The sequence below is a fragment of the Mirounga angustirostris genome, unplaced genomic scaffold (assembly GCF_029215605.1).
Source record: "Mirounga angustirostris isolate CCGP_5_RB_7025 unplaced genomic scaffold, mMirAng1.0.hap1 SCAF_16, whole genome shotgun sequence".
Taxonomy (NCBI): domain Eukaryota; kingdom Metazoa; phylum Chordata; class Mammalia; order Carnivora; family Phocidae; genus Mirounga; species Mirounga angustirostris.
In genome coordinates this window covers 53,934,408-53,959,749 of record NW_026991724.1, presented here as the reverse complement: position 1 = coordinate 53,959,749, position 25,342 = coordinate 53,934,408, and the positions used below count along the sequence as shown (strand labels likewise).

Sequence of the window (25,342 nt, the reverse complement as noted above, 5' to 3'; positions counted from 1 at the left end):
CCCCACGGCTCCCCCCCACATTGAGAAGCCAAGTGCAGCTAGAGAAGCGGACAAAGGAGTCTGGTGAGGGAGGAGGAAATTGAGGAGGGTTTGCGGTCACTAAAGCCAAGAGAGGACATGGTTTCAAGGAGGTACTCTGTCAAGTGCTGCCAAGCGGATAAGTAGGGTAGGGATGGAGAAGTGGCCCCTGGCTTTGCAACATGGAGGTCTTGGTGACCTAGACAAGGACAGTTTAGTGGAGCGGGGAGCAGAATCCCAGCTGGTAACTGAAGAGAGAATAGGACATGAGGAAGTGGAGACAACCTTCCCAACTGTTCTAGAAGTTTTGCTGAAGAGGACAAAGAATAGGGTGCACTGCAGGGAAATGTGGTGTCAAAGGAGGGGATTTGAAGAATTATTATTTCTTAAGATGAGAGATGCTAGGGCAATCTTAAGTGCTGATACAAAGAGGGAGTAATTGTTTATGCAGGAAGGGGAGAGGTCAATTGCAAGTGGCAACCTGCCCTAAGTTTTACTTCTCTCAGCTGAATCACCACCAAATTTTTTATGAAAAATGACAAACATACAGAAAAATTGAAAAAATATTAAACATCTATCTACCCACCATTTAGACTCAATAATTGTTCACATTTCAAATGCTGAATTACCTGAAAGTAAGTTGCAGACATAAATACTTCAGCATGAACCTTCTAAGAATAGGAATATACTCCTACATAATCATAATATCATATTATCACACATAAGAAAATTAACATTAATTCCTTAATGTTTCTAAGATCAAGACCAAATTCACATGTTCCCAGCTGCCCAGAGACTATCTTTTAGGGCTTATAAAAAAATGTTTCAAATCAGGACCCAAGCAAGTTTCATGCATTGCATTTGGTTGTTATATCTCTTTAATCTCTTTTAATCTAGAGCAACTACTCCAACCTCATTTATCTCCTCCATGATATTGACTTTTTGAAGAGACTGGGCAGCTTATTTTATAAATGCCCCATAGCCTGGATTTGTCTCATTGTTTCTCCATGGTGTCTTTTAGCTTGTTCCTCTATCCTATTTTCTATAAGATGGAAATTAGGTCTGGAGTAGAAGTTCCTGAACATTCTCAGGGCCTTAGTGTCTCAGTAATCTTTCACAGTGCACATAGGCTCAAAAGAAATACTTGGCTAAAATTCCCATTTGTTAAGTAGTTATACACACATGACTTAAGAAGTATTTATGTCCTCACAACTTACCACCAGTTGAAAAAGTAATGCACATAAGTTGAAAGGAAAATATTGTATTTCATTCTTAAACAACACTAATTACTCACTAACGGGATGGCAATATACAACATCTCAAACTTCAGGATCACTCTGGTCACCACCACCTTTATACACTGTTCCAGAAGGTTTTTCAGGGCAGTGTTTGCTTTTAATGACAGAACTATCAAGAACCCAGCTTCACACAGACCTATCGTCCAGAAAATGTAGCGCGAATCTAATGCTGAAACTGTGAACTACCTCAGGGTTAGGAGGGCAGGTGGTGTCTAATAGATATCAAGTACCACTGTTTCACTTGAAAACTTCAAATATCCTATAACCAGGAGGCAGCCAGTACTGGCTTTCCAAGAAAGAAGAAGGCACAGCGCATCTCTTTTCAACTGAATGTTGATGTCACAGTGTTCGGGGACTGCTTTTTTCCCCAGAAAACTGATGGTGAATCATTTACCAGCACATGCTGTGAATTTGCTGCAGTTCCCCCAGGGTGCCTCAGCATACAGTTTGGGAACCAGGGCTCTTGAGTCTTAATTACATTCAATTTAAACATTCTTGGCAAGGAGGCTTCATAAATGATGCTGTTCTTCATTTTGCATTACTTCAGGAGACACATAGGCCAGGTTGTCCCACGATCAATGATGCTTTCATAGCTTTGTGAAGGTGGCGACCACTATTTCGCTCCATTAGAAAGGTATGAGTAATCTGTAGGGTGAGACTTTAGCAACGTGTGAATATCCTGATGATCCTTGCAGGGATGAATTTGGGGCTTCAGACTAGTGCTTATCATTCCGTCGTGGGTATATATCATCGTATCTGCCATATCTGTATATGATAGATATGTGTGTGACATACACACAAAACATGTTACTGTCATAGTCATGCCTTTTGATGCTCGATTTGTCCCAACTTTTGCCAGGAGAACCCCTTCAAGCTGGCTCCTGTGTCCTCTTAACGTGATCCCATTAGACTTGGAGCACTTCCTTGTCTTTTTGGTGCAAGAGATGTCCCAGGCTTACTTTGTACTTGCCCTCCCCCAAACCTGGAAGTAGTTGCTTTTCCAAGGAGTCTGGCTCTTTGTGGGGGAATAATATCTAGCAACTAAGACCAGAGTGGGATGCATGCTTATTTCAGCTAAATTTGCAACCACTGGTGGAAGCAGATGGTTTGAGACTGCCCTGTCTGGGAAAGAACTACGGTGCTAGTGGTCCATGTTGCTGACTGTTGTAATTATCTATTGCTATGTAACAAATCATTCTCTTTTTTTTTAATTAAAAGATTTTATTTATTTATTTTATATAGAGAGAGTTGAGCACAAGCAGGGCGAACGGCAGGCAGAGGGAGAGGGAGAAGCAGGCTCCCCGCTGAACAAGGAGCCCAATGTGGCGCTTGATCCCAGGACTCCGGGATCATGACCCAAGCTGAAGGCAGATGCTTAACCAACTGAGCCACCCAGGTGTCCCACAAATCACTCTCAATACTTAGTGGCTTGGGGCACATCAGGCTCTGGGCTCAGTGGGGAGTCTGCTTCTCCTCCCTCTGTGCTTGTGTGCTCACTCTCTTGCTCTCTCTCTCAAATAAATGAATAAACAAATCTTTAAAAAAAACTTAGTGGCTTAAAACAACAAAATCATTCTATTATGTCTTAAGGTCTCTGTGAGTCAAGAATTTGGGAAGGACTCCTCTGGGCAGTTCTGGCTCTGGATCTCTAAAGTGGACATAGTGAGACCATGGCAAGCACTGTGACAGGAGAGCTAAAGCAGCTGTGTGCTGGCCAGGCATCGGTCCCTGCTCGGGTAGGGTCAGGGCTCTCTCTGTGGCCTCTCTGCACAGCTTAGTCTAAGGTTCCTCCTGGCATGGCAGCCTCAGGGCAGGCCATTGGCTTATATAGCCACCAAAAGCTCAAGAGTGAATATTCCAGCATAAAGCAGAAGCTTCATCTCTTTTATGACCTAGCCTTGGAAGTCACTTGGCATATTGCTGCCACACTTCATTGGCCAAAAAAGTCACAAAAGCCCTCCCGGTCCAAGGGGTGGCACGCAGAGGAGTATCAGAGCATGTGGGGAGAGGGACATTGTTACAGGCGTCTTTGGGAAATACGGTCTGACAAGCAGGCAGCAGGATGTTCCTCTGCTATAAAAGTTGAGCATCCAACCCTGTGTTCATTTTCCGGTGGTCACCATCTCTCCTAAGAATTAAGGTTAGGGGAGCGCCTGGGTGGCTCAGTCGTTAAGCGTCTGCCTTCGGCTCAGGTCACGATCCCAGGGCCCTGGGATCAAGCCCCACATCGGGCTCCCTGCTCGGCGGGAAGCCTGCTTCTCCCTCTCCCACTCCCCCTGCTTGTGTTCCTGCTCTCTCTGTGCCTCTCTCTGTCAAATAAATAAATAAAATCTTAAAAAAAAAAAAAAGAATTAAGGTTAGGGTTTGAGTTGGAGATCTAGCGAAGCACAGAATTGGGGGTAAGGCCTAGGGCCTCGCTTAGCACCCACTATGACGTTTCTCCCTTCTAGAACTCTCCACCTCTGGTGATGATCATGATTTACCAGCAGAGGTGAAGGCCCATGGCAGTTGCCCAGTGTAGTATATTGGACAAAATACATGAACACTGGGGGTGGAATGGGGGTGATACCTCTGTCCCCCATGGATCCCAGTTTGAAAGAGTTTTCTGAGCAAACCAAACTACATTGAAGGGACATTTCCTTTGCCTATATTTTATCAAAGGTATACCTAACTACCCATCAGAACTTCTGATCAGGGTGAGACAAGCAGTTAACACTGAGTGGATTAGAAAAAAAATGTTTAAGATGTTATTTACTTATTTGAGACAGAGAGAGAGTGAGAGAGAGAGTACAAGGTGTGGGGGGAGAGGCAGAGAGGAAGAAGCAGACTCCCCACTCCAGCAGGAGCAGGGAGCCTGACGCGGGGCAGAGCTCGATCCTAGGACGCTGGGATCATAACCTGAGTCAAAGGCAGACGCTTAACTGACTAAGCCACCCAGGTGCCTCTAGAAAATTTTTTCTTTTAAAAAAAATGTTTTTTCTTAACAGCCTGAGCAGAGAAATTTGATGTTTGGGTTAACCTCTGAAATGCCATCCCAAAGGACATATGCAATTTACATTTAGTTTTTTGAAATAGTAAACATATCTTTGAGTCTCCACTGTTACAGGGGTTCCCAGGCCACTGCCAACCCTTCTTAGGTAATATGGTTTCTGGTGCATCATAGGCCCCAGTCCGTGTTGAAAACATGAAAGAAAAATGCAGGTCAGGGTTTAGGTTACTCAGGACTGCCACCTGAGTTAAGCTTTAGGGCAAAGTTTAGGGCACAGGGGTGTATTGTCAAGGTTTGGTATTGTGTGTGAGCCAAACCTGGCACTCTGCCATCCTCTTCTTCCACTCTCCCTGTCTCTCACCGTCTCCTGCCACACTGGTTTTCTCTCTCAAACAGTCCAAGCTTGCTGTCCTCCCAGGGCCTCAGCTCCCCGCATGCCTTCTGTGGGTGGGTGGGGCTTCTCTGTGTACCCTCATAGCTGCCTCTTTCTGGTCATGTAGGTCTTGGCTCAAAAGCCGCTTCCTCCAGGAGGCCTCCCCTGACCATCTCAAATTTGTCCTCCCGACGTCCGACCAGCCCCTCTCCTCCCTAGTACCCCCTTTTATTTATCTGAAATAGGTCCTTGGGTTACCTCCCTCCTGGAAGTTGAGCCCCATAAGCACTGGGACCGTGCTCTGTCCTGTTCTCCAGCCAATTCACTGGGCCCTGACGGGCGCCAGGTACTGAGCTGGTCCTCAGTGAACACTGGTGCTCCATGCAACCCATTTCTCCTTCGGTCACACAGGGGTAGCCATTCCCTACAGGCTGAGCTTCAGACTGTGGCCCGGAAGCTCCTGGGTGGGTAAGACATTGAAATTCTTCCCTGCTTCCCCACACTGGCCTCTCCCAGGGACCCTCTAGTAATTAAAGGGTTAATGCTGACATAGCCTGTGTCCACCAGTGCCCACAGCCCTAGGAGTCCAGTTCAGGGTAGTTGTGCGGAGCCAACAAGATGTTCAGGACGTGCTCAGCCCCGCATCTGACCGCAGTAGTAGCATGCCTGCGGAACACGCTGGCTGCCGTGACTACCGCCGTGTTACCAGTGTTCCCAGTGACCTTGGGCCTGCGCTATGCTGTACTTTGGGGTGCACACACATTCACTCCTCCAGTCTCCTAAACCAGACTTGAGCAGAACCCAGGTGGGAACCCAGAGCTTCCCAACCCGCCTGTTGCTCTGTGGCCCTTGCCTGTCTCTCTTCTCATGGCTTCCCCTCTCTGTAGCTCTCACGTCCTCGGGTTAACCATCCCCCACCCCCACAGCTGCTGCTTCTGCATCCAAATGTGACCTCACTTGTCGCTCATGAACTCCAGGTCTGTCTCCTGCTCTGGCTCATTACACCTGTCTGTCTGGGGCACTTTCCTTCCCCACCTCCCAGCCCCTTCCTTCCCCAGACCAGCCTCCTCTGTGCCCCATTTCTACCTGTGGGGCTGGAGGGGCCACACTTTCCCCTCCCTGGGGCTCTCAGAAGGAGAAGGACAAAGAGAAGGATGCGGTCTCTCTGGGACTCTGGGACTGAGGAAAGGAATTGTTACCTTTTCTCTCTCCCCTAAGTCCCAAGTTAGTAGCTGGACTTCTTGGGGGGGAGGGGGGCCAAGGAAGAGGTGAGATTTCTGCCCTAATTTCAGAATCTGGAAGGAAATTCAGTGTCCTGGAGGGACTTCCTCCTTTCAGCCCCCTTCTAGGTTTCTTTACCCCTAATTTCTAGTCTTTGGGGAGTGGACAAGGGGGAATTGATGGGGCAGAGAGAAGGCTAGGTGACCTCTGGGCCTCTGCATCCTCCCTACCCCCCCTCCCTGAACCCAAGATGCAGTGTCACTTCACAGCTCTAAATGTGTTCCCAGCACCCACTGCCAGCACCTGGGGGAGGTGAGAGAATGAGGGTGGGGAGGCTGTGGGGCTCTGTTCTCTGCCCCCTTCCAGGCGCCTCCACCTGACAGCTCTGGGCCAGGGAGGGGCTCCATGCCTGGGTCCCGGACCTCTTCTCTAGCTCTTTCAAAATACCCTTTCTAGAGCCCAGGACTCTGGATTTGGATCCTGCCCTTGATCCTCTGAGAGCCCAGTGTCCTTGTATAGAAAATGGATGTGAGGATCCTTCTCTCTTGGTGCTGGGGTTGGGGGTCGGGGGATGAAGGAGGCACACAGTGGGGTTCAAGGAATGCCCTGCATGTCCCTCCTCAGGCTCCCCCTACCTCAGCTCCCAGTCTTCTGTCTCCCTGGCCCTGGGTCTTTCCTCTCCCCTACCCCACCATGGGTCCTCCTCCATCATCTGTCCTCTGGGCTCTGTCTAGCTCAGTTCCTCCCCACCCTCTTCCCCCATCCTGCCAGTTTCCCCTTGGCTCTTAGCTCTAACAGATAGCACCTAACCCCCTCTCCCTACCTGGTCCCCCAAGGGGGTCCTCCTTCCTTACCCCTCTCCCCTGCTCCTGGGCCTTTTCCTGTCCCTGTCCCCTAGCCACTTCCCTCTGGGGCCTCTTTCTTCCTCCTCTGCCTAGCCCCTCTTCCCCTGTATCAACTCCCTCTCCCTTCCCTTCCGCATTCATTCTGCAAATATTTACCAAAGGTGTACTAAGAGTTTCTCCTCCCCTTGCTTCCCCTCAGTCCAGGACAATGTCCCTCCCTCTCCCCTCTCTCCATCTCTCCCCTCCACTCCTCCTCCTCTTCCTTCCTCTCCCTCTTACCTCCCCTCTTTCCCTCTCCCTATCAATTTCCTTCCTTCTCTTCTCCTTCCCTCTTGTCCCTTCCTTCCCTTTTCCTTCCTCCTTCTGTTTCTTCCACCCCTCCACCCTTCCCCCTCCACCCTCTCGTCCCTCCCCTTTCTCTCCCTTACCCATCCTCTGCTTTTTTTCTCCCTCCCCTCTCTTCCCCCTCTACCTCTCCCTCTCCCTCTCCTCCTCTCTGCCCTCCCTCCCCTCTCTCCTCTCCCCGCTCCTTTCCTTCCCGGGCAGCCTCTCCCCCCCCCCTCCCGGCTCCCTCCCTCCCCTCCCTCCCGCTCCCCCTCCATCATCAGTATTCCGCTCCCGTCTCCGCCGCTCTCGGCTGCTCGCGGTGGCTGCCGCACCGTCCGAGGCGGGGGCCGGGGCCGGGGCCGGGGCCTGGGGGGGTGGGGTGGGGGGAGAGCGGCGCCGGCGGCCCGAGGAGGGAGGAAGGAAGGAAGGAAGGCTGGAAGGAAGGAAGCAAGGAAAGAAAGAAGGAAAGAAAGGAAGGCAAGAAGGAAGGCGGGCGGCGGGCCGGCGGGCGAGGGCGCCGGGCCGGGCGGCAGGCGGGCGGGCGAGCGAGGAGGCAGAGCGGCCCCCCGAACCCCACCGCTGCCGCTGCGGAAGCCCCCTCCCCATCCAGGAGCCGGGGAGGGGGGAGAACTCAAGAGACCCAGGCCCGGCCGCAGCCCCGCCCCCCGCGCCTCCCCGCAGCGGGCCTCGCACCCCAAATCCCTGTGCCTCACTGGGGGGGTCCTCCCCCCGCGGGCCGGGCATGCTGCCCCCCAGAAGGAGCCCCTTTCCTCGCTGTGAGTAGCCGCGGAGGGGCGCCGGGTGGGGGCGGGAGGCGGAACCGCGGAGGGTGGGTGGGGGGCATTCTCTTAATTAGGGGACCGTGGTCTAAGGCCTCCTCCGGGATGGGGGGGTCGGCGGCAGAGGACAGTGGGCGGGGCCTGATGGAGAGCTGAAGCGGGTGGGGGAGGCAGTCGGTGGGGGTTCTCCCGGCCTGGCGAATTCTATGTTGGGGGGTCGCCGCTGCCTTGGGGACGGCCGGGGGGGGGGTTGGTGTACGTCGGGCAGTCGCTACGCGTATCCAGCTGTGGGGTTGAAGATGTAGGCTTAGGGTGGGGGGGGCTCGCCGGGTGTAGATGTGGGCCCCCTTTCTGGGGTGGGATCCCGAGTTCTTCCCCCACCACTGCCCCTCCCACCCTCCACACCGCTGCTGCTTGGGGTGGGGGGGCACGCCAGTGATGGGTAAGGGGGAGAGGCGGGCACGGGGTTTCCTTGGTGACCGCGCCTGGCAGGAGCGGTTGCCTTGGCAACCAGGGAGAACCGGGGAGTTTGGGAAGTGAGAATGGGAAAGACGGAGGGGGTGTCTGGGGAGCGAGACTACCCCCTCCCCAATCTTCAGCCCTTCTCTCTGGGGTCCCCCAATCCCTGCCGGTGGGCAGCGAAACCCCTGTCCCTCCCTCTTCCCAAGACCCCCTTCCTTGACCCCATTCTGCTTCAGGGGCCTCCTATCCTTGGGCATGTGTCTCCACGGAACCACTACCTCCCTCCCTCACACCGTCCTTACCCCTCTCCTCTTGGGGACCTCCCTCTCCCCATTTTCTGGCTTTCCACTCACTAAGTGCTCTTCTAAGACCTTCTAACTGTACCTCACCTTCCCTTCAGGGTCCTCTCACCCCCATCTCTGACTCTCTCCCCCCAGATATCCCTTCCCTTGACCTCTCCAGCAGACCCCACTTTAGCCCTTCTCTCCTCTCGCCCCACTTCCTACTCTGTTCTTCTCAGGAACCCTTGTCTTCTTCCCTCTCTGCTTAGCATCCTTGGGGTGGGGGAGCTCTCCCTAGCAGTACCACCAGCACCTCTCACACAGCCCACACCCGTCTGTGTCTGGGGTCGCCTTCGGGACCTGTCCTCACTCAGAGCCCCTGTTCCTGTCTGCCTGTCTCCCTGGCCCGTGGAATCCCCCAACCCCAGACCCCCAGTCCTAGGCCCTCCTCTCTGAAACCTTGCCTCCTTCCAACTCATCAGTCCGGGAGCCTGAGGCCCAGGCTCTCTCCAGGGTTCCACCCAAGTTTGCAAGCCCCCGCTTGCATGGGCTCCTCCCTTCTCTCCTGCCAGGAGCCCAGCCAGTCTCTCTCCAGGGCCTGAGTCGCCATGCCTATGATGCCCCCTCGCCCACCCCCATCCCTTCCTTTCTGCCACTCCCATCTTGACCCTTCTCTCCCCACCCCCACCTCTGCTGCTCTTCTGGAGCACCCTCTCCTTCTCCCTGCCCGGCTCCCTGCAGCCTCAGGCCCCCCGTTCTCGGCGACACTTTCTCAGGGTGGGGAAATCCCCTGGGGAGAGCCCAGCTGGGAAGGGGGAGGGGCAAGGGAGCCTCAGGGCTGCCCCACAGCCCCCTCCCCACCCCCCTCCCCAGCTGGGAGCTGCAGTCGAGCCTCCGCAGCGCCCCATTGCTATGCGCCTCACATCCCTAGTCCCAGCCGCGCAGCCGCCAGACAGGAACTCGGGCTCCAGCGGCAGCTGGGAGTAGCCAGAGTCGCTTCCCTCCTGGTCCAGGCAGCCGGCAGCATCCTCTCCCCCCTAAAAACTCCCCACTCCCCAGGACCACGGCCAGGATGCGCCCCTCCCTCTTCCTGTAGCATCTTCTGTCTCCTAGCTCCTTCTAACCTGCATCTTGCAGCCTCCTCTTCCCCTTCCCGCCTTCCTCCTGCTCTTCCCTGGGTCTCCTCTATTCCGGGCCACCTGATTGTCCACATGGCACTCAGAAAGGAGGGGCAGAGAATGAAGCAGCAGAAAGGCATCGAGACAGACCCTCAGACAAGGAGGGAAGGGTGGGAGCCTGAGAGATAGAGGCACAGCTGGAGTGAGAGAGGGGACCTGACTCCCAAACAGACACACACACACACACACAATTAGGGTGCATCACCACGGAGCCAGACATACACAGAGTTACTCACTTAATTTCTGAAAGAAACCGAGAGTCAGACAGGGGAACACATACCATCCACACACACAGAGGAGGGAGAGCAAGAGGGCTAGGCAGAGACACAGGGAGCCACAGACTCAGGGAGGGTGCCTGCGGGCCCACGGTGCTGGCAAGAAGGAGCCAGAGAACACTTCACCGCCAGGGGTGCAGGGGGGATTAGAGGCACTGTGTCTAACTGTGGGGGACCCAAATCAGCCACAGGCAGAGGGTGGGAGCGTGTGAGAAAGACACAGAGGTATGTGTGGGCAGAGGTGTGCGAGCGCGTGCGCTCGCGCACGCGCACACACACACACACACACACACACACACACTGGCAGCCCCAGACCCAGTTACAAACAGGGCTGCGGTACCAGAGTCAGCCAGAGGCCAGGAGAAAGGCCTGGAGTCGTGTGCGCAGTCTTTCATACACAGAGACCCAGAGGGAGAGACAAAGACAGCGCCTCACGGAGAAGCACGCTGGCTGCTGGCTGGCTGGAGCCCTCCAACACGGTCACCTCATGAACCCACATGCACAGAGACGCAAAGTGAGAAGCAGGAGGTGGCCTTGGAGCCTAGGGGATGCCGCCCCATGTGCTGCTAATGCGGTCGCAGACCTGCACTTGCACACAAGTTCATCCACCCTCCCCCCCAGCCCGGTGCGAGGGGCACAGGCCTATGCTGACTGCACGTCCAGCCCCAATGAACCCCCACAGTCGCCCTTAATTCCACCCAGAGGCAGCTGGGAGGATGCTCCCCGAGTCAGAGGGCTCCCAGGGGTCTCGTCGCTGTCGGAGAGTTCAGCAGAATTAAGACATCCGTATCAGAGGGCCACTGACAATCTCTGGGAAGTGTGGGCAGAGGTGCTGGGAGGCGGAGGGGAGGCACTGAACTCTCGTGGCTTCTTCCAGTGCCCTGGCTCCTTGCTCCTGCCACGGTCCTCATCTCTGTCTCCTCTCCCCTCTCCTCCCCACGCCTGTGCTCACCTGATTTTCCTGCTGGGGTGGCAGCCTTCTCTCCACTATCCGCCCCGTCTTTCACCCTTCCCCACCTCTGGCCAGGCATCTGTCATAAGGTGTCATGGGGACGTCCTGTCTCTATCAAGCCTACCTCCCATCATCTCTCCCCTGGGCTGCCCTTCTCCCCCTGCAGCCCAGTGCCTTCCTGCCCCTGCCTAGCCAGCTCCACCTTGAACTTATGCATCAGTCTTTCTTTCTCAGGGCCCATCTGCTGTGAAACCTGCCTCTGTTTCCAGTCTGGGCTCTGGGTCACTCTCCCTCACCTCCTTGCACCTCCTGCTGCTTCGTCCCTGCGCTCACTTCCCCACATTCCTGAGCACTTACCCTGCTGTCCTGTGGGCCCAGAATGCTCTTTACCCCCAGCGCTTTCAAAGTATTTTGTGTGTTGTCAACTTAAAAAAAAAAAACCGATTTCACAGAAAAATCCATTCTCACCACAAGGAAAAAAATGGTAACTGTGTGTGGTGATGAATGTTAACTAGACTTCTTGTGGTGATCATTTCACAAATATCGAATCATTATGTTATACACTTGAAACTCATGCAATGTGCTATGCTAGTTACGTCACAAAACATCCAAATTTCACCTTCTTCTGAAAAAGTCTCCTTCTGGGTTAGCCTTGGGCCATGCTCAGGTGCCTGCTGGCCACCACTCCCCACTCTCATCTGTTCCTCTTACCTGCCTGGCTCATAGGCAGCTGTGTTTTCAGTCCTGGCGTTTCCTTTCCTCGTGGCTCTTTTTTTGCCCTGTCACTCTCTCCATGCTGCTGCCTTGGGTTTCTTTCCAGAACTGAGCCCCTCGGCCGGGGGCTTTGCCTGCCTGCCCCTCTTGCCCCATCCTCCTCCCTGGCAGTTTTGCCCTAGCTCTGAGGCCCTCGGGAATGGGGCCCTGCTTGGGCTAACCTAGCCCCTGCCACCCCAAAGCAGGAACTCACAAGACTACCAGGGTGCAGGACACACACACACACACGCTCTCCACAGCCAGGGTCAGCTTTGAAACTGCCGGCCCTTGTAGTGTTCTAGACTCAGTGTTGCATGAAGCCACCATGTTGCAGCCTGTCCTGGGCTGGCAGACAGCCCGGGCGGGCCACAGACCACACTTGTCCCCTAGTGTGGGATTGCCACCTAGGCAGGGGTGGGATTCCCTGTGCATATTTGGAAGTTCATCTGGTCCAAGTGTAAGTCTTAGAGGACGGGGCATAGTGATGAGCCTGGGGCCCTGTTCTCAGACAGGCTTCATTAGGTCCTACCTCCAGGGCAGGGTGCAGGTTCCATTACGGGCTCAGGCCCAGCATTAGTTCCTCCACCATCACCCTTTCAGGGTATAAGGAGCATGTTTTTCTTTCCTCTCTGGTAGTGTGCAGGAAACCTCCTCATCTCTGAGTTTAGCAGCCCTCCATCCTCACTGGGCAGAAGCCCCTTTCCCTTCCCTCCCAGGTCCCTGAGAGTAGGGTGGCTCTGCCAGACAGGGGAGTGGCAGAAGAGTAAGAACAGTGGCAAAATGCCCCCTTGTTGCCTGGAAACCCACACGCACAACTGTTGTCATGGCAGGTGGAGGCGGAGGGGCTGCACTGGAGGCCTGGGAGACAGGCTGGTAAGGGACCCTGCACTTGGGGGTCAGGCAGGAGTCCATCCCAGGGGACCATTGCGTCCCCAAGAGGGCTGCGAGGAGTAAGAATGCTGGGTCCAGTCTATGACCCAGAAGGGGAGGAGAGAGGGAGAGAGGCGGAGCTGGGCCAGCAGCTTCCTGTCTCAGCTCTGACCCCTGGAAGCCCCCAGCCCACCCTCCTGCCTAAGGAGTTGAGCTTGGGCCTTGGAGCCCTTGTTCAAACACTGAGACAAAGGTCAGAGAGCAATACCAGCCCCAGCTCTCCCCGGGGGCAAATCCCAGGCAGTAAATGCTGAAATTCGCCTTCCTCTTGCCTAGAACCCTCAAACACAGGGCCCGAGATAATAATAAGAGCTAATATCCATTGAGAGCTTACCACGAGCCAGGCTCCATGCTAGCATTCTGTGTGGATCTGTTCCATTTACTCCTCATGGTAGAGCTCCAAGGGAAGCACAATCATCATCCCCAGTTAGACATACAGGGAAACTGAGGCTCAGAGAGATGAGGCCCCTTGACCAATGTCAACAGCCAGAAGTGGCTCAGCCGGGACTGCAAACTGAGGCGTGGGCCGCCCTGTGGATTGCTTCCCCCAGCTGAGACCCAGAGAGTGGACTGTGTGGGTCCATCGAGTCCTCCAAGTACAAATTAGGATTGCTAATAATAACAATAATCAGATTGTTAATAACAGTAGACTCATACATAGAAGGTTAAACTTTAAAAGAGACATTAGCGGTCCTGTAACTTAGGGGCTCCCTGCCCCTCAGTCTTGTTTATGCCCTTGTTATGCCCCCAGGGGAAAGGACCTACCCACCCCGATTCTCACAGGGGGCTTTCCTTGCTAGGTAGGTGTATCCAATCCCATTTCTAGCTGGTGGGGGAAGGACAATGGGCCCCCAAATCTCTGATAAACGATCCAGCCAGAAATGCTGGATTTACATATGGGAAGGGGGGAGACTGAGTCACAGAATGAGGAAGAGATTTGTTCTTCTGATCCAGTGAGAATAACTTTTAATGTCACTCCCATTTAAGTGCCCAACACTGGACATGTCACCATGAGTTCCCACCAAGCTGGGTGTCATTATCTTCACAGACAGAGCCTGGCAGGGATGGGGGGGAACCACAGTGAGCAAGTGGCGAGTTAGAGTTTGAACCCGAGTTCCCAGGACACCAGCGCTCTTCCCAGCTCTCCATCGTCCTAGAGTGATGGTGTGATGGCACGGAGGAGGAGGAGGAGGAGGATGTTCACAGTTAGAGAATCATTTCAGTGAGAGCTTTCTGTATGCCAGGCACTGCGCCCAACCCATCACAGATATCGGACCACTGAGTCTCCACCACCCCTGGAGGTAGATTAGCTGTTTTCCCCATTTTACAGATGAGCAAACTGAGGCCCCAAGAAGTGATACCCCTTTCCCAGGCTACATGGCTGGTAATTGTGGCAGTTGAGGTTCTAACCAGGGTCTAGCCCACCCTTGAGCACACTCTTCCTCAGAGCAGGGGGGAGGGAGGAGGAGAGTTCATGATTCATCCTGAAATGGAGTGCAGGATGCTCCAGGACCAGCAGCCCCAGGATGGGAGGCCCCTCCGCCTAACCCTGAGAGTCCCCCCTTACCCCCATCAGAATTTGCACTTCAACAAGATCCCAGGTGATCTGGACACTTGTCCAAGAGACACTGCTCCAGTTCAAGCGGTTTTCAACTTTTTATTACTTTTAGTAGTACGCCTCCTCCCTCCCAACTTTTTAAAGTTAGTTATGCACATCCTGAGGTAGAAGACAAATTGCAAAATTGCCCTTCCAGGGGACAGCAAAGGGAGAAGGAACCAGGGAGGCCACAGTCAAGCTGGCTCACACCGCATCCCTCCCACCTGCAAACACCTCACACGCTCCTGCCGAAGCCTTGGCAGTGACCTCTATTTTGAAAACCTCCCACACTGGGCCAGCCCCTAGCTCTCCCCCAAGTAGATTCAATTCAGCAATGTTACACAGCCCCCGTATCCCAGAGCCACACAGAATCACAGAGTGTGCACAGAATATAGGGGCCTGGGGGTGCCTGGGTGGCTCAGTCGTTAAGCGTCTGCCTTCGGCTCAGGTCATGATCCCAGGGTCCTGGGATCGAGCCCCGCATCGGGCTCCCTGCTCAGCGGGGAGCCTGCTTCTCCCTCTCCCACTCCTCCTGCTTGTGTTCCCTCTCTCACTGTGTCTCTCTCTGTCAAATAAATAAATAAAATCTTTAAAAAAAAAAAAAAAAAGAATATAGGGGCCTGGAGGTCAAGCTTCCAACCTGGAGCCTGCCAGGTCTGGGTGCTCATGGGTACAGCAAGGATTTCCCAGGCCTCAGTATGCCCGACCGTAAAGTGGAGCTCCTGTAGTTCCTCTCCCGGGAGCCTCGGATGACACAGGCAGAGCATCTCACCCTCAGTAAAGTTTGCTTCTGGCTCCTGGAGAGCCCTGTAAGAGCCCCGTGAGGTCTCTAGGCAGGGCGTCGGAGCAGAAGGAGCCCAAGCTTTGGGGACTCAGTTCCAGGCAGGACTGGGGTCCAGCGGACACACTGGGACAGCCACACCAGCAGTCCAATACAGTAACCACTGCAGCCACGTGTGGCCATTGACATTTAGATTAATTTAAATTAAATTAACTCAATTCCTCGGTCACTCACCACTCAGCAAGTGCTCACTGGCCACACGTGCTCATGGCTACCATATTGGCCAGTGCAGAAAGCATTTCCAGAGAGCATCACTGGACAGCAACGCATTAGATCCTGGAACAGTTCTGTCCCGGCTGGCAGACAGCTGCTGCCGTCAGGCCTTCCCGTGTCCCCTAGCCCCTCGCCCTCTCAACCCTTTGTCGTGTGGTATCTTATTAATTCCCATTTCTCAGAGGAGGAAGTGGAGTGACAGCAAGGCTGCTACCAGAAAGCTGGCAGCCACACAGGCCTGGAGCCACTTACCAGCCAGGCCTTGCGTCCTAGCTCACGTTGCCGGTCACTTGCAAAGTGCCAGACTCTGTCCTGGGCCCCCTCCCTGAAGCTTCACGCAGCCCCTCAGCCCCAGGGTGTCCCTGACGGCCTGGGTTACAGAGGAGGAAACAGGAGCAGAGAGACTGGGGGGCTGGCCCAAGGCCTCACAGCCAGGGACTGACCGGGGCCCTCCACCACTGCTCCCGGAACATCTGGGAACATCTGGGCTGCCAGGAGTAAGCGGGCTCGCCACCTCCCAGCAAAGGTTGGGGGTGAGGGTCCTGTGTCCAGGGACCTGTCTGTTTTCTTCCACCACCCCCAGCCTCCTCTCCCGCCCTCTCTCCTCTCCTGGCTTTTAGAATCTGACCCCAGATCTCTAAGGAGAACTTGGCTCCTCCCTCTGCCTCACCTCCTACATCTCCTCCAAGTTCTGCCGCTTTTGCCATTTTGCTATATCTTTTCATTGTCTCCCTCCTCTCCATCCCCAAAGCCCCAGCCATGGCCTCAGCCTCTTCCCCTGGATCCTTGGCCCAGCTCCTCCCCAGCCTTCAGCCTCCCCCTAGTTCCCTCGGAGGGGTCTTTCCAAACCTGATTGGACCCCATCCCTCCCCTGCCTCCACACCGCTCCCCCCAGCACCCCTGCCTCTCAGCCTACTGTGGAGGTAGGACGTCTTTGTGACTGAGCCGGGCTCCGTGCAGCTCCCTGACTCCCACTTGCCTCTCTGGCCCCCAGGCCTTTGCACCCCCGGGGGTTCTTTGGTCGCCAGCATACCCCGGCTCATCCTTCAGGTTCAGCTTTTTTTTTTTTTTTTTTTTAAGATTTTATTTATTTGACAGAGAGAGAGACCGTGAGAAAGGGAACACAAGCAGGGAGAGTGGGAGAGGGAGAAGCAGGCTCCCCGCTGAGCAGGGAGCCCGATGCGGGGCTTGATTCCAGAACCCCAGGATCATGACCTGAGCTGAAGGCAGACGCTCAACGACCGAGCCATCCAGGCGTCCCTCAGGTTCAGCTTTGACCTCACCTCTTCCAGATTCCCCTCCACTGGCCAGGGGCGGTGCTTCTCCTAGACGTTCCAGGGACCCCACCCTGTGCTGTCTCACTTAGCCTTTGTCCCGCTCCCCTCTGGACCACTAACTCCCTCCAGAGGAGCACGGATCTCGTTGGCCCCACCTACCCGGTGCCGGCAGGAGACCTGGCGGTAGGGGGCGCTCGCGCACTCGTTCTTCTTTCTGCAAGTGTCCACTGAGGTTTTGTGGGGGCCCGCGGGTCCTAGGCACTGGGGACGCAGCAGTGCACAAGGCGGACAAACTCCCTGCCTGGGGAGCTCACCTTCTGGCGGGAGACAAACAATAGACAGAACAAATCGCTGTCTGTAGGGTGCCTTCTGGCCATCGACACGACGAAGGAAGTGTGAATGTAAGAGGTGGGGGCGGGGCAAGAAACCCTCTCGACGGCCCTGGAACAGAGACTCTTGGGGAGGCAGCCACGTAGATGAGTGAAAAGCAGGGCCAGGCCTCCAGGTCGGGATGTCCCTGGGGTGGAGGAGCCTCCTGAGGTCAGTGTGGCTGGAGCAGGGAGAGGGTGGGGAGGTGAGGGCCACTCAGTAAATACTTGTGAAATGAGTGTATGAAAGGCAGTGCGTCAGTGTGGGGAGTTGGGACGACGGGCGAGGAGACCCCGCCTCCTCCCAGCAAGTCATAGCCCCGCGAAGCCTGGTTCTGCGGGCCAGTGACCAGCGGTGGTGGCTGGGGCGAGTCAAGAGCTGAGCCCCTGACCTGTGTCCTCAGCAGCAGCTACGAGGAGCCTGGGCAGCCCTTTTCCCAGGGTTCCCCCATCTCAAAAGTTAGGGGACTGTCAATTCTCCGGGCTTCTGGGTTGCTTTCATTTGAAAAGCATTCAGGACAGGGACTGGCTCAGAGGGACACACGTGTGAAGTTGTTTCATCCATCCCTGAAGCTTGCTCTGCCCATACCCTCCCCCCACCAACTTAACAGCTCCCAGCCTTGTGCACATGACAGGCATCCAGAGAGAGAAGTGTTCAGCTCTCTCTGGCTTTGATGTCTCTCCACCCTCCGGGCTCCAGGCTCCACTTCCGCCCCAGTCCCTCACAGTCGGGAAGTTCTTCTTTAGATCTAACCTCCATCCCTCTTGCTGCGATGGCAGTCAATTTCCTATCTTTTCTCTCACCTTCTGAACTTCCCCCAGAAAAATGAGTATGCCTGACAGGAATGTTCCCTGCCTCCCTTTTCTCCTCACCCCACCTCCCCTGGGCCCCCGAGTTTCCGATCTGCCATCTGCCTGAATCCTCTCAGGCACAGTGCCCGAGATCTCTCAGAGCTCGGGCTGGGGAGGATGGAGAAGCTGGTGAGGCCTCGGCCGTTACACCTTCCCGTGGTCCTCAGTTCCCTCTCAGGCTTTCTGTGCTCTCCTGCCCTTCTTATAGACTCTTATTCTCTCCTGCCCCCTCACGTGCACGGTCACGGTCATGTGTGGTATATCGGTCTCCAGCCTCTTTGTTCCTCCTCTCGCTATGTCTCTGCCCCTTTCTGCCTTACACGCCTCTTCTCTCTTTGGGGCCTCTTGCGTCTCTGGCTCTACTTCATTCCTTGCACCAGGTAGGGGCGGAGAACAAGCAAAGAGGCCTCTCCCAGGGCACGGGGGTGAGAGAGGTTCTGGGCCTTGGCTTCCAGTCCCAGCTGTCCCACCGTACAGGCTGTGTGACCACCAAGCAATGTCTTCAGCCCTCTGGATCTGCTTCTCCCTCTGTAAACTGGACACGAGAATAGGCCATGGGGAGAAGCCAGTGGCTGGAGGGGTGGGCGGTGCTCAGCACAGCACTGGGCACAGCGTGGGTGCTCAGTGAATACTTCAAATCACTATTAGGGATGCAAGGTGGCAAGCAGGGGAAATCACTGATGGGTCACGTGACCTCTACCAGCAGGGTGTGGAGCAGGGTAGCGTTGTCACATCCTGTGCTGTGGGGATGAGGCAAGGCTGGCAGGAGGATGACCATTGTTCAACATGGCCCCCAGGAGACTTCCGTGGGAATTGTGGTTGCTGTCCTGACAAGCCTGGGGGTCTCTGGGGCCTTTCTGCTCTGGTGAGGCTGACCGGGGAGAGGCCATTTGCTAGCTGGGCAAGTGACTTTGCCTCTCTGTGCCTCAGCTTTCCTATCTGTGAAATGGGGGTAATAGCAGCCCCTCTCAGAGGGCTGAGGGGAGCACTACAGTTATTGCAAGTACAACAGCTAGAATGGTGTTCGGGCAATGCCAGGTACATGGTGGACATTACCAGTAATGGTGGTGGTGCTATTCAAGGAGTTGGTACCTAGCCGGCAATCCTGCCATCTGTTGGAGGGATGGATCTGGGGACAGCTGGGGACAGGCATCTCCTTGGCACACAGCAATATGCAGGAGTGTAGCTCACACAGGTGGTGTCCTAAGTGCAGCTCTCCTCAGGGTATGACGTTCAGTGGGGCGCAGGAGCTGCTCTGGGGACCTGCTCTTTGGGACTCTGGCGTATAGTATCTGGAACCTGGCCACCCAGGTAGCCCCATGGCGTGGGCACAAGCGTCAAGCTGAAGGCAGTTGTGTTTGTGGCATATGGATGTGCTGCCTCCACCAGGCAGGCCTCCTGGGATGAGAGGGGACCTCAGGATCAGGGACGTCTGAGGTATGAGCTTGAGACATGCAGCTGTTGGAGTGTGTCCTGGGCTGGGTGCATAGAGTGAGGGATAGGGGTGGGCGAGTGTGTCTCTCTGTGTGACTGTATGAGGGAACGTGGTTCGTCTGTGGGGAATATAGATGAACAGTAATGATAACTTACTCGTTCATTCCTTTGTCCAATGTTCACTGAGCACCTACCATGTGCCAGGCACCACCATAGATGCTGGGAGCCAAACTGTGCACAAAACAGATGCAGTACCTGCCCTTGGGGAGCTTACCCTCAAGTGTGGGCTTGTAAGAGGCCAGATGGTGACAGATGTTATATAGAAAGTAAAGGAGAGAAGGTTCTGGAGACGGGCAGGGTGCGGTGTGATTTGAGGCAGTCAGGATGGCTTCATTGAGAAGGTAACATCTGAGCAGAGACCTGAGAGAAGGCAGGCGCACACTGGGGACCCTCTGGCATCCAGACAGGAAAGAGCAAGAGCAAAGGCCCTGAGGCAGAAGTGTCTGCAGCCTGTTCTGGAGACCATAAAGAGGCCAGTGTGGCCTGAGGTCAGTGAGTGAGCAGGGGAGGAGGCGAGGGCTGATGTCAGAGAAGTAGCCCAGCCTGGGGAGAGAGGGCCTGTAAACCAAGATGATGTCCCTCGCCCTTGCACCTCCTGAGACTGGCCCAGCTGAGAGGCTGTGGAGCAGGGGAGGGGCAGGGTCTGCCTCAGATGTTGACAGAACCCCTCTGGCTGCCTGTGGGAACAGACTGGGAGGGAGGGCAGGGGAGGACGGAAGTGGGAGACCAGTGAGGAAGGATTCTGATCTCAGGGAGAGTGGGGGGGGGGGGCGGGGGGGGATGAAAAGTGGTCAGATCTGCATGGGTTACTGAGCATTTAGCTAGTCGGCCCCCAACAGCCCTAGGAGGCCAGCACTGTTATTATCCCTGTTGCACAGCCTCTTCTGCAGCTCAGAACAGTGAAGTCACTGGCCTGAGGTCACACAGTCAGGCAACAGCAGATCCAGGATTCAAACCCAGCCCCGCTGACGCTGATCCATGTGCTCGGCTATAGCTACTTGTCTCCTGTGGCCCGTGGATGTCCGGGTTTTGAGTGTGGAGGTAGCCTTTGTCAGCATCTACACTCAAAAAATATCTGTGGGCTAGATGGGCAGACGGATGAATCCAACAAATGAACGCGCTGCCGTGCCCATTTTGCATAAGGGTATGGAGAGGCAGCTCTCAGGCTCTGGCAAGGTCCAGGGGAGAGGGCTGCATCTGGGGCTGGGTTTCTCCGTGGCATGAATGGGGGCTGGCCCTTGGCTGAGGACTGGGTGACGATGTTGTTGGCCCAGGTTCGCTGGTATATCAGCCGTGGGGGTAGGAGTAAAGGGCTGTGTGGGGTGGGGAGGGGCTTGGGGGAGCTCCTGGAGTTGGCTCCTGCAGGGAGACTGTGCTAGGTTGTCAGCCCTTGGGCTGGGGGACAGGTGCAGGAGGGGTGGTTGTGGCCAGCGGTAGGGGGTGGGGTCAGCGGTGGCCCAGCCTGGTTATGCAGCCGAGTCTGTGCCGTGAGGCCCGAGGCCGAGGCCCGGGCCTGGCACAGCCCACACACCCCCTCCCAGGGCAGCCCAGCCGTCAACCTTCCTCCCCCGCTTCCCGACCTTCCCCTGCCGCCCAGAACCAATGGGTTAATTAGATAACGGAGCCTTTGATTAGCGGGGGAGGGGGAGGCCTCCCAGTGCAGGGATGGGGGGGTGAGGAGGAGGGAGGAGAGGCGCCCTCCCCGTTCAGAAGGAGAGAAAGAAGGAGGGAGGAGGTAGGGAGGGAGGGAGCTGAGGCACAGCTTGGCTCTGCACTGCCGTGTGACTAGAAATTGTAATCGCGGAGAAAGAGAGAGACAGACAGAGCCTGGCCAAGAGAGAGACCAATACAGACGGACAGACAGACAGAGAATCTGACCAAGACGGTCTCCCCAACCTACGAGAGGGTGATGGGGATGGAGCCAGAGTGAGGAGGAGATGGAGGAGAAGGAGAGAGGGGGCCTGGTTGCCTGGAGGGAGGCGAGACAGTGAGGGGAGCCTGAAGAGGGGGCTGGGGACCAGGAGGTGGACAGGGACAAGGCCGGGGGACCGGCAGAGAGGAGAAGGGGGCTAGGGGCAGTGGGGGGAGAGAAAAGAGGCTGGCGGTGGGGGGAGAGTGGAGGTAGAGGTGGGGGTGGGGGTAGGAGACAGGAGGAGGCCAGCAGGGAGGGGACAGGGAGACGGCTGCAGTGGCCTAGACGGGCCTCCCCGGGGTGGGAAGGGCGACCGGCGGGGGGGGGGGGGGCGCGGGGAGACCCAAGAAGCCCCTGCGCCCCCCCCAGCACGACCTCGAAGGCAGCCCTGGAGAACTGGGAAGGCAGAGCCCCCGGCCCGCTGGAGGCATGTGGAGGGGGGGGCCTGGGGCCCAGGGAGAGGCCCAGCGGAAGCGGAGCCACCAGGGTGAGTGTCCCTCACTGTGGGGGGGGGGACAAGGACAGAGATGGCTGAGGGCAAGGAGGGAAGGGGCGGGAGGCCCCGCCGCTGCAGAAGCTGTGATGGGGGGGGGGGGGATGCGGGCTGTCTGCAGGAGAGATGGGGACAGATGCGGAGGTAGAGACGCGGCAGCGGGCCTGGGCCTGGGGTGGCTACTGGGGGCATCCTGGCCTGGGGGTTCTCCAGCTGCAATTTCTGGCCCCGTTGGGCAGCGCCAGCCCCTGGGTTTGAAGGGTGTGGGCTGGGCCATCACCGGTCTTAGGAAATGGGAAAGGGAACAGCATAGACATCCCCCCCATCACACTCGAGAAGCGGAGACCCTGCTGCGCTCACATGACTTGCAGACAGAGGCACACACAGCCCCTAGCCCCCCAGGGGGAAAAAGGAGTCCGGGATACAGACTCAGAACCAGCCCCTCCCCCTCTCCGTCTCTCTCGGTCTCTCTGTCTCCCTGTCTCTCCATCTCTCCGTCTCTCCAGCTCAGGCTCTCACACAAGCATTCAGGCACACAGACTACGCACATGCATTTTTATCTGAGTTAAAATGATCTTGAACACTGCCGAAGGAGGAAGTGAGCGTGTGTGTGTGTGTGTGTGTGTACATGCTGGGGGGGGTGCCCTGTGTCCGTGGCTCTGAGAGCCCGCTGAATGAGGGTGTGCCCAGCACTGCCCTACTGTGCATGTTGTGCAGACCGCTGCCCTCGGCCCTCACCGGTGGGGAAGTGGGTCCGTGCTGGAGCACAGCCTGCTGCTGTGGGTGCACTTGTGTGTGTACTCAAGACGCTGCGTGGAAGGGAGGGTGCGCCCAGGGCCACAATCCCCCTCTGCCACCCACCGGCCAGCTCCGTGCTGGGACGAGTTGCGCCCCCTCCTAGCGCCTCAGTGTCCTCATCTGTAGATTGGGCGTCCTAACACCTTCCTCCTCCGGTTTCTGTGAGGCCTAAATGAGAACACCATGTGTGCTGAGACTGGGGCGTAGAAAGGTCTCCCCCCAGCGCTGAAGCTATTATTATTATAGTTCTTGCCATTGTTGTTACGATCAGTCCGTCCCCTTCCGTCTGGTCCTGGCCCCACCCGCCCACCCCCGCCCAGAGCCCTGCCCCCAACCCCTTCCCCACCAGCTGTCCCAGCACCCACCCACCCACCGGAGCCACCCACCACCCGCTGCCTTTGCCTTGAGCACCTGCAACCTCAGGGCCAGTGGGGGGCGGGGGGGGTGTGCAGCCCTCCCAGGTCCCCCTCGGCCACCTCCTCCCCCTTTGTCTTCTCCAGCCTGCCTCCTCCCTCCCACCCCGTGGCCTCCCAGCCTCTCCTGCCCACACTTCACCTCCACAGTTGCCTTGTCTGGCACCTCACCTTCTTCAAGTTCTTCCTTTGAGTCTAACTCAACTCTCTGTGGCTGCTGCGAGGCCCACGGCCCGGACGGGTGACGGGAGCCTGACGGGAGCCTGCGGCTGGGCCCGGTGTGGAGGGTGTTTGGTGCCGGGAAGCTTGTCTCTTGGCAAACACTCCTGGGCGGGAGTAGGATGAAGGGACAGGAGGTCCTGCAGGCGGTGAGAATACTTGGATGGGGCCTGTGAGGGAAGCCAGACTCCAGAGCCCCGGCCCCCACCCCAGACTTCCAGACCTGGCACGTCACCCTCTCTCTGTTCCTTCGTCTGTTTGTCTCTTTCTCTCCCTCCATCTCTACCTCTTTATCTACCTTTCTGAAACCATGCAGAGAACTAAGTTTTGAATCGGACTGACTTCTCCATTACTGGCCAACTGCCTTGGGCAGCCTTTTTCTCCCCACTCCACCCCTGCCTCAGTTGTCAGTTCTACGAAATGGGTATACTCTTCCGGTCAGGAATGACTTGAGACAGTGCAAGAAGGGCAGGGTTGGCCCTTGTCTCTGCTGCCCTCAGCAGGTGGGTCACCACCAGGGGGCTGGGGGAGCCCCGCCCTTCGGGTCTTGAGCGGAGCAGGGAGGTGATGGTGGCCAGCAGAGAGCCGCCTGGGGGTTGGGAAGCAGGCGGACCACACACGGGGTCCCTGTCCTTCACTGAGCCTCTCCCTCTCTCTCCACCCCACAGCCCCCCGGCGCCCTCGCGGAGCATGAACATTGAGGATGGCGTGCGCCCGCAGCTCCCCGTGCCCCCCACTGCCGCCCGGTAGGATGTCCTGGCCCCATGGGGCCCTGCTCTTCCTCTGGCTCTTCTCCCCACCCCTGGGGACCGGCGGGGGCGGCGTGGCCATGACATTGGCGGCCGGAGGGGGCTCCCCGCCGGCCACCTCCTGCCCCGCGGCCTGCTCCTGCAGCAACCAGGCCAGCCGGGTGATCTGCACGCGGAGAGAGCTGGCTGAGGTCCCGGCCAGCATCCCTGTCAACACGCGGTACCTGAACCTGCAGGAGAACGGCATCCAGGTGAGCTGGGCCAGCAGCCAGTGGGGGCGGGGGGGCACAGGTGGTGGCCGGGTCCTCCTGCTCGAGCTGGCAAAGGCCTTCTGGGTGTCCCCTTGGCACTTACGAGATCCTGTTTGCATCCTATTAACTTGAGCTCAGTTGGTCTGGGTTTTCTCACATGAGGTTCCCTGTCTTTGTACAGCGTGTTGGGGCTCAGGGGTAGGACCACCTGCCTGCCTCCCACAGTACAGGACAGGTGAGCCCTTGGCCTGGCCCTGGAGTCACAGGTGTGCAGAGTGACCCTTGCACGAGGCCTCTGTGCTGTCCACATGGCTCCAGCCGCGGCATGGCCTTGGGCTCGTGAGGGCATGACTTCGCGTCTCAGTTTCTTTATCTGAAAAACGGGGATGACAGAGCCCCTGCCCCAAGGGGCTGGGTGAGGACTGATGGGTTTCATACTTGTCAAGGACTTAGAATCTTCTGGCACCTGGCGAGCACTCCTTTGCTGTGCAGTGAGCTCGTGTGCCCGCTTCCCAGAGGTGGTATGACATTTGGAGATCTAAGCACTCTCACGTGCCTAGTCCCATGTCGGCACATGGCTGGTGCTCCGATGGGGCACTTGCCATCCGATTCACTGTGACCGTGCCTGAGGTGGGCTATAAACGGTGCTCTGAGGGCAGAGCTGTGCGTTTTTAAAGCAGGGCCTCTCCTCTACTCTCGTGGCATCTGGGGCCTGGTGGGCTCTGGTTGTGGGGTCTGTGCTAAGTGCTGTAAGATGTGGAGCAGCATCCCTGGCCACGAGACACCAGCAGCAACACCCTCGCGCCCACTTCCCCAGACACCTCCAGATGTCGCCAGATATTCGGGGAGGAGGGATTGCCCTAGTTGAGAACGACCGTTTTAAAGCCACGTGTCAGTACCCCACACCATGCAAGCCTCTCCTGACCCTGGTCCATAAAGCCAGGAGAGAAGAGGGTTCCTGTGTGGTGTCCCAGGCCCCTGGGAGCTAACATCCCTTCCCCCATGGCACACCCTGGTCTGTCCCTGGGAGGGGAAGGGGTCGGTGTTCCCCACCGCACTGTCCTGGAGAGCCTGGGGACGGGGTTCCCCTCTGCAGAAGAGAGGGGATCTTTTAGGGACACAGCACCAAGGGGGCTGCCAACATCAAGAAGCCTGCCCTGGGTGGCCACAGAGCAAGGACCAGT

The 25,342-nt window shown here is 56.6% G+C and overlaps 1 protein-coding gene across 2 annotated transcripts in view; it reads left to right on the top strand.

The window, feature by feature from the left end:
- Positions 1-7,400: 7,400 nt before the first annotated feature.
- Positions 7,401-25,342, top strand: part of LRRC4B (leucine rich repeat containing 4B) — a 37,987-nt gene continuing 20,045 nt past the window's right edge. The window contains exons 1-2 of one of the 2 annotated variants that reach the window (XM_054511528.2): positions 7,401-7,847; positions 23,827-24,158. In XM_054511528.2, coding sequence (XP_054367503.1) covers positions 23,862-24,158 — 297 coding nt within the window. In that variant the 5' untranslated portion in view covers positions 7,401-7,847; positions 23,827-23,861. Of the gene's footprint in view, positions 7,848-21,476; positions 21,723-23,826; positions 24,159-25,342 lie in introns of those variants that run through there. The other variant, XM_045892012.3, reaches the window with a different exon arrangement.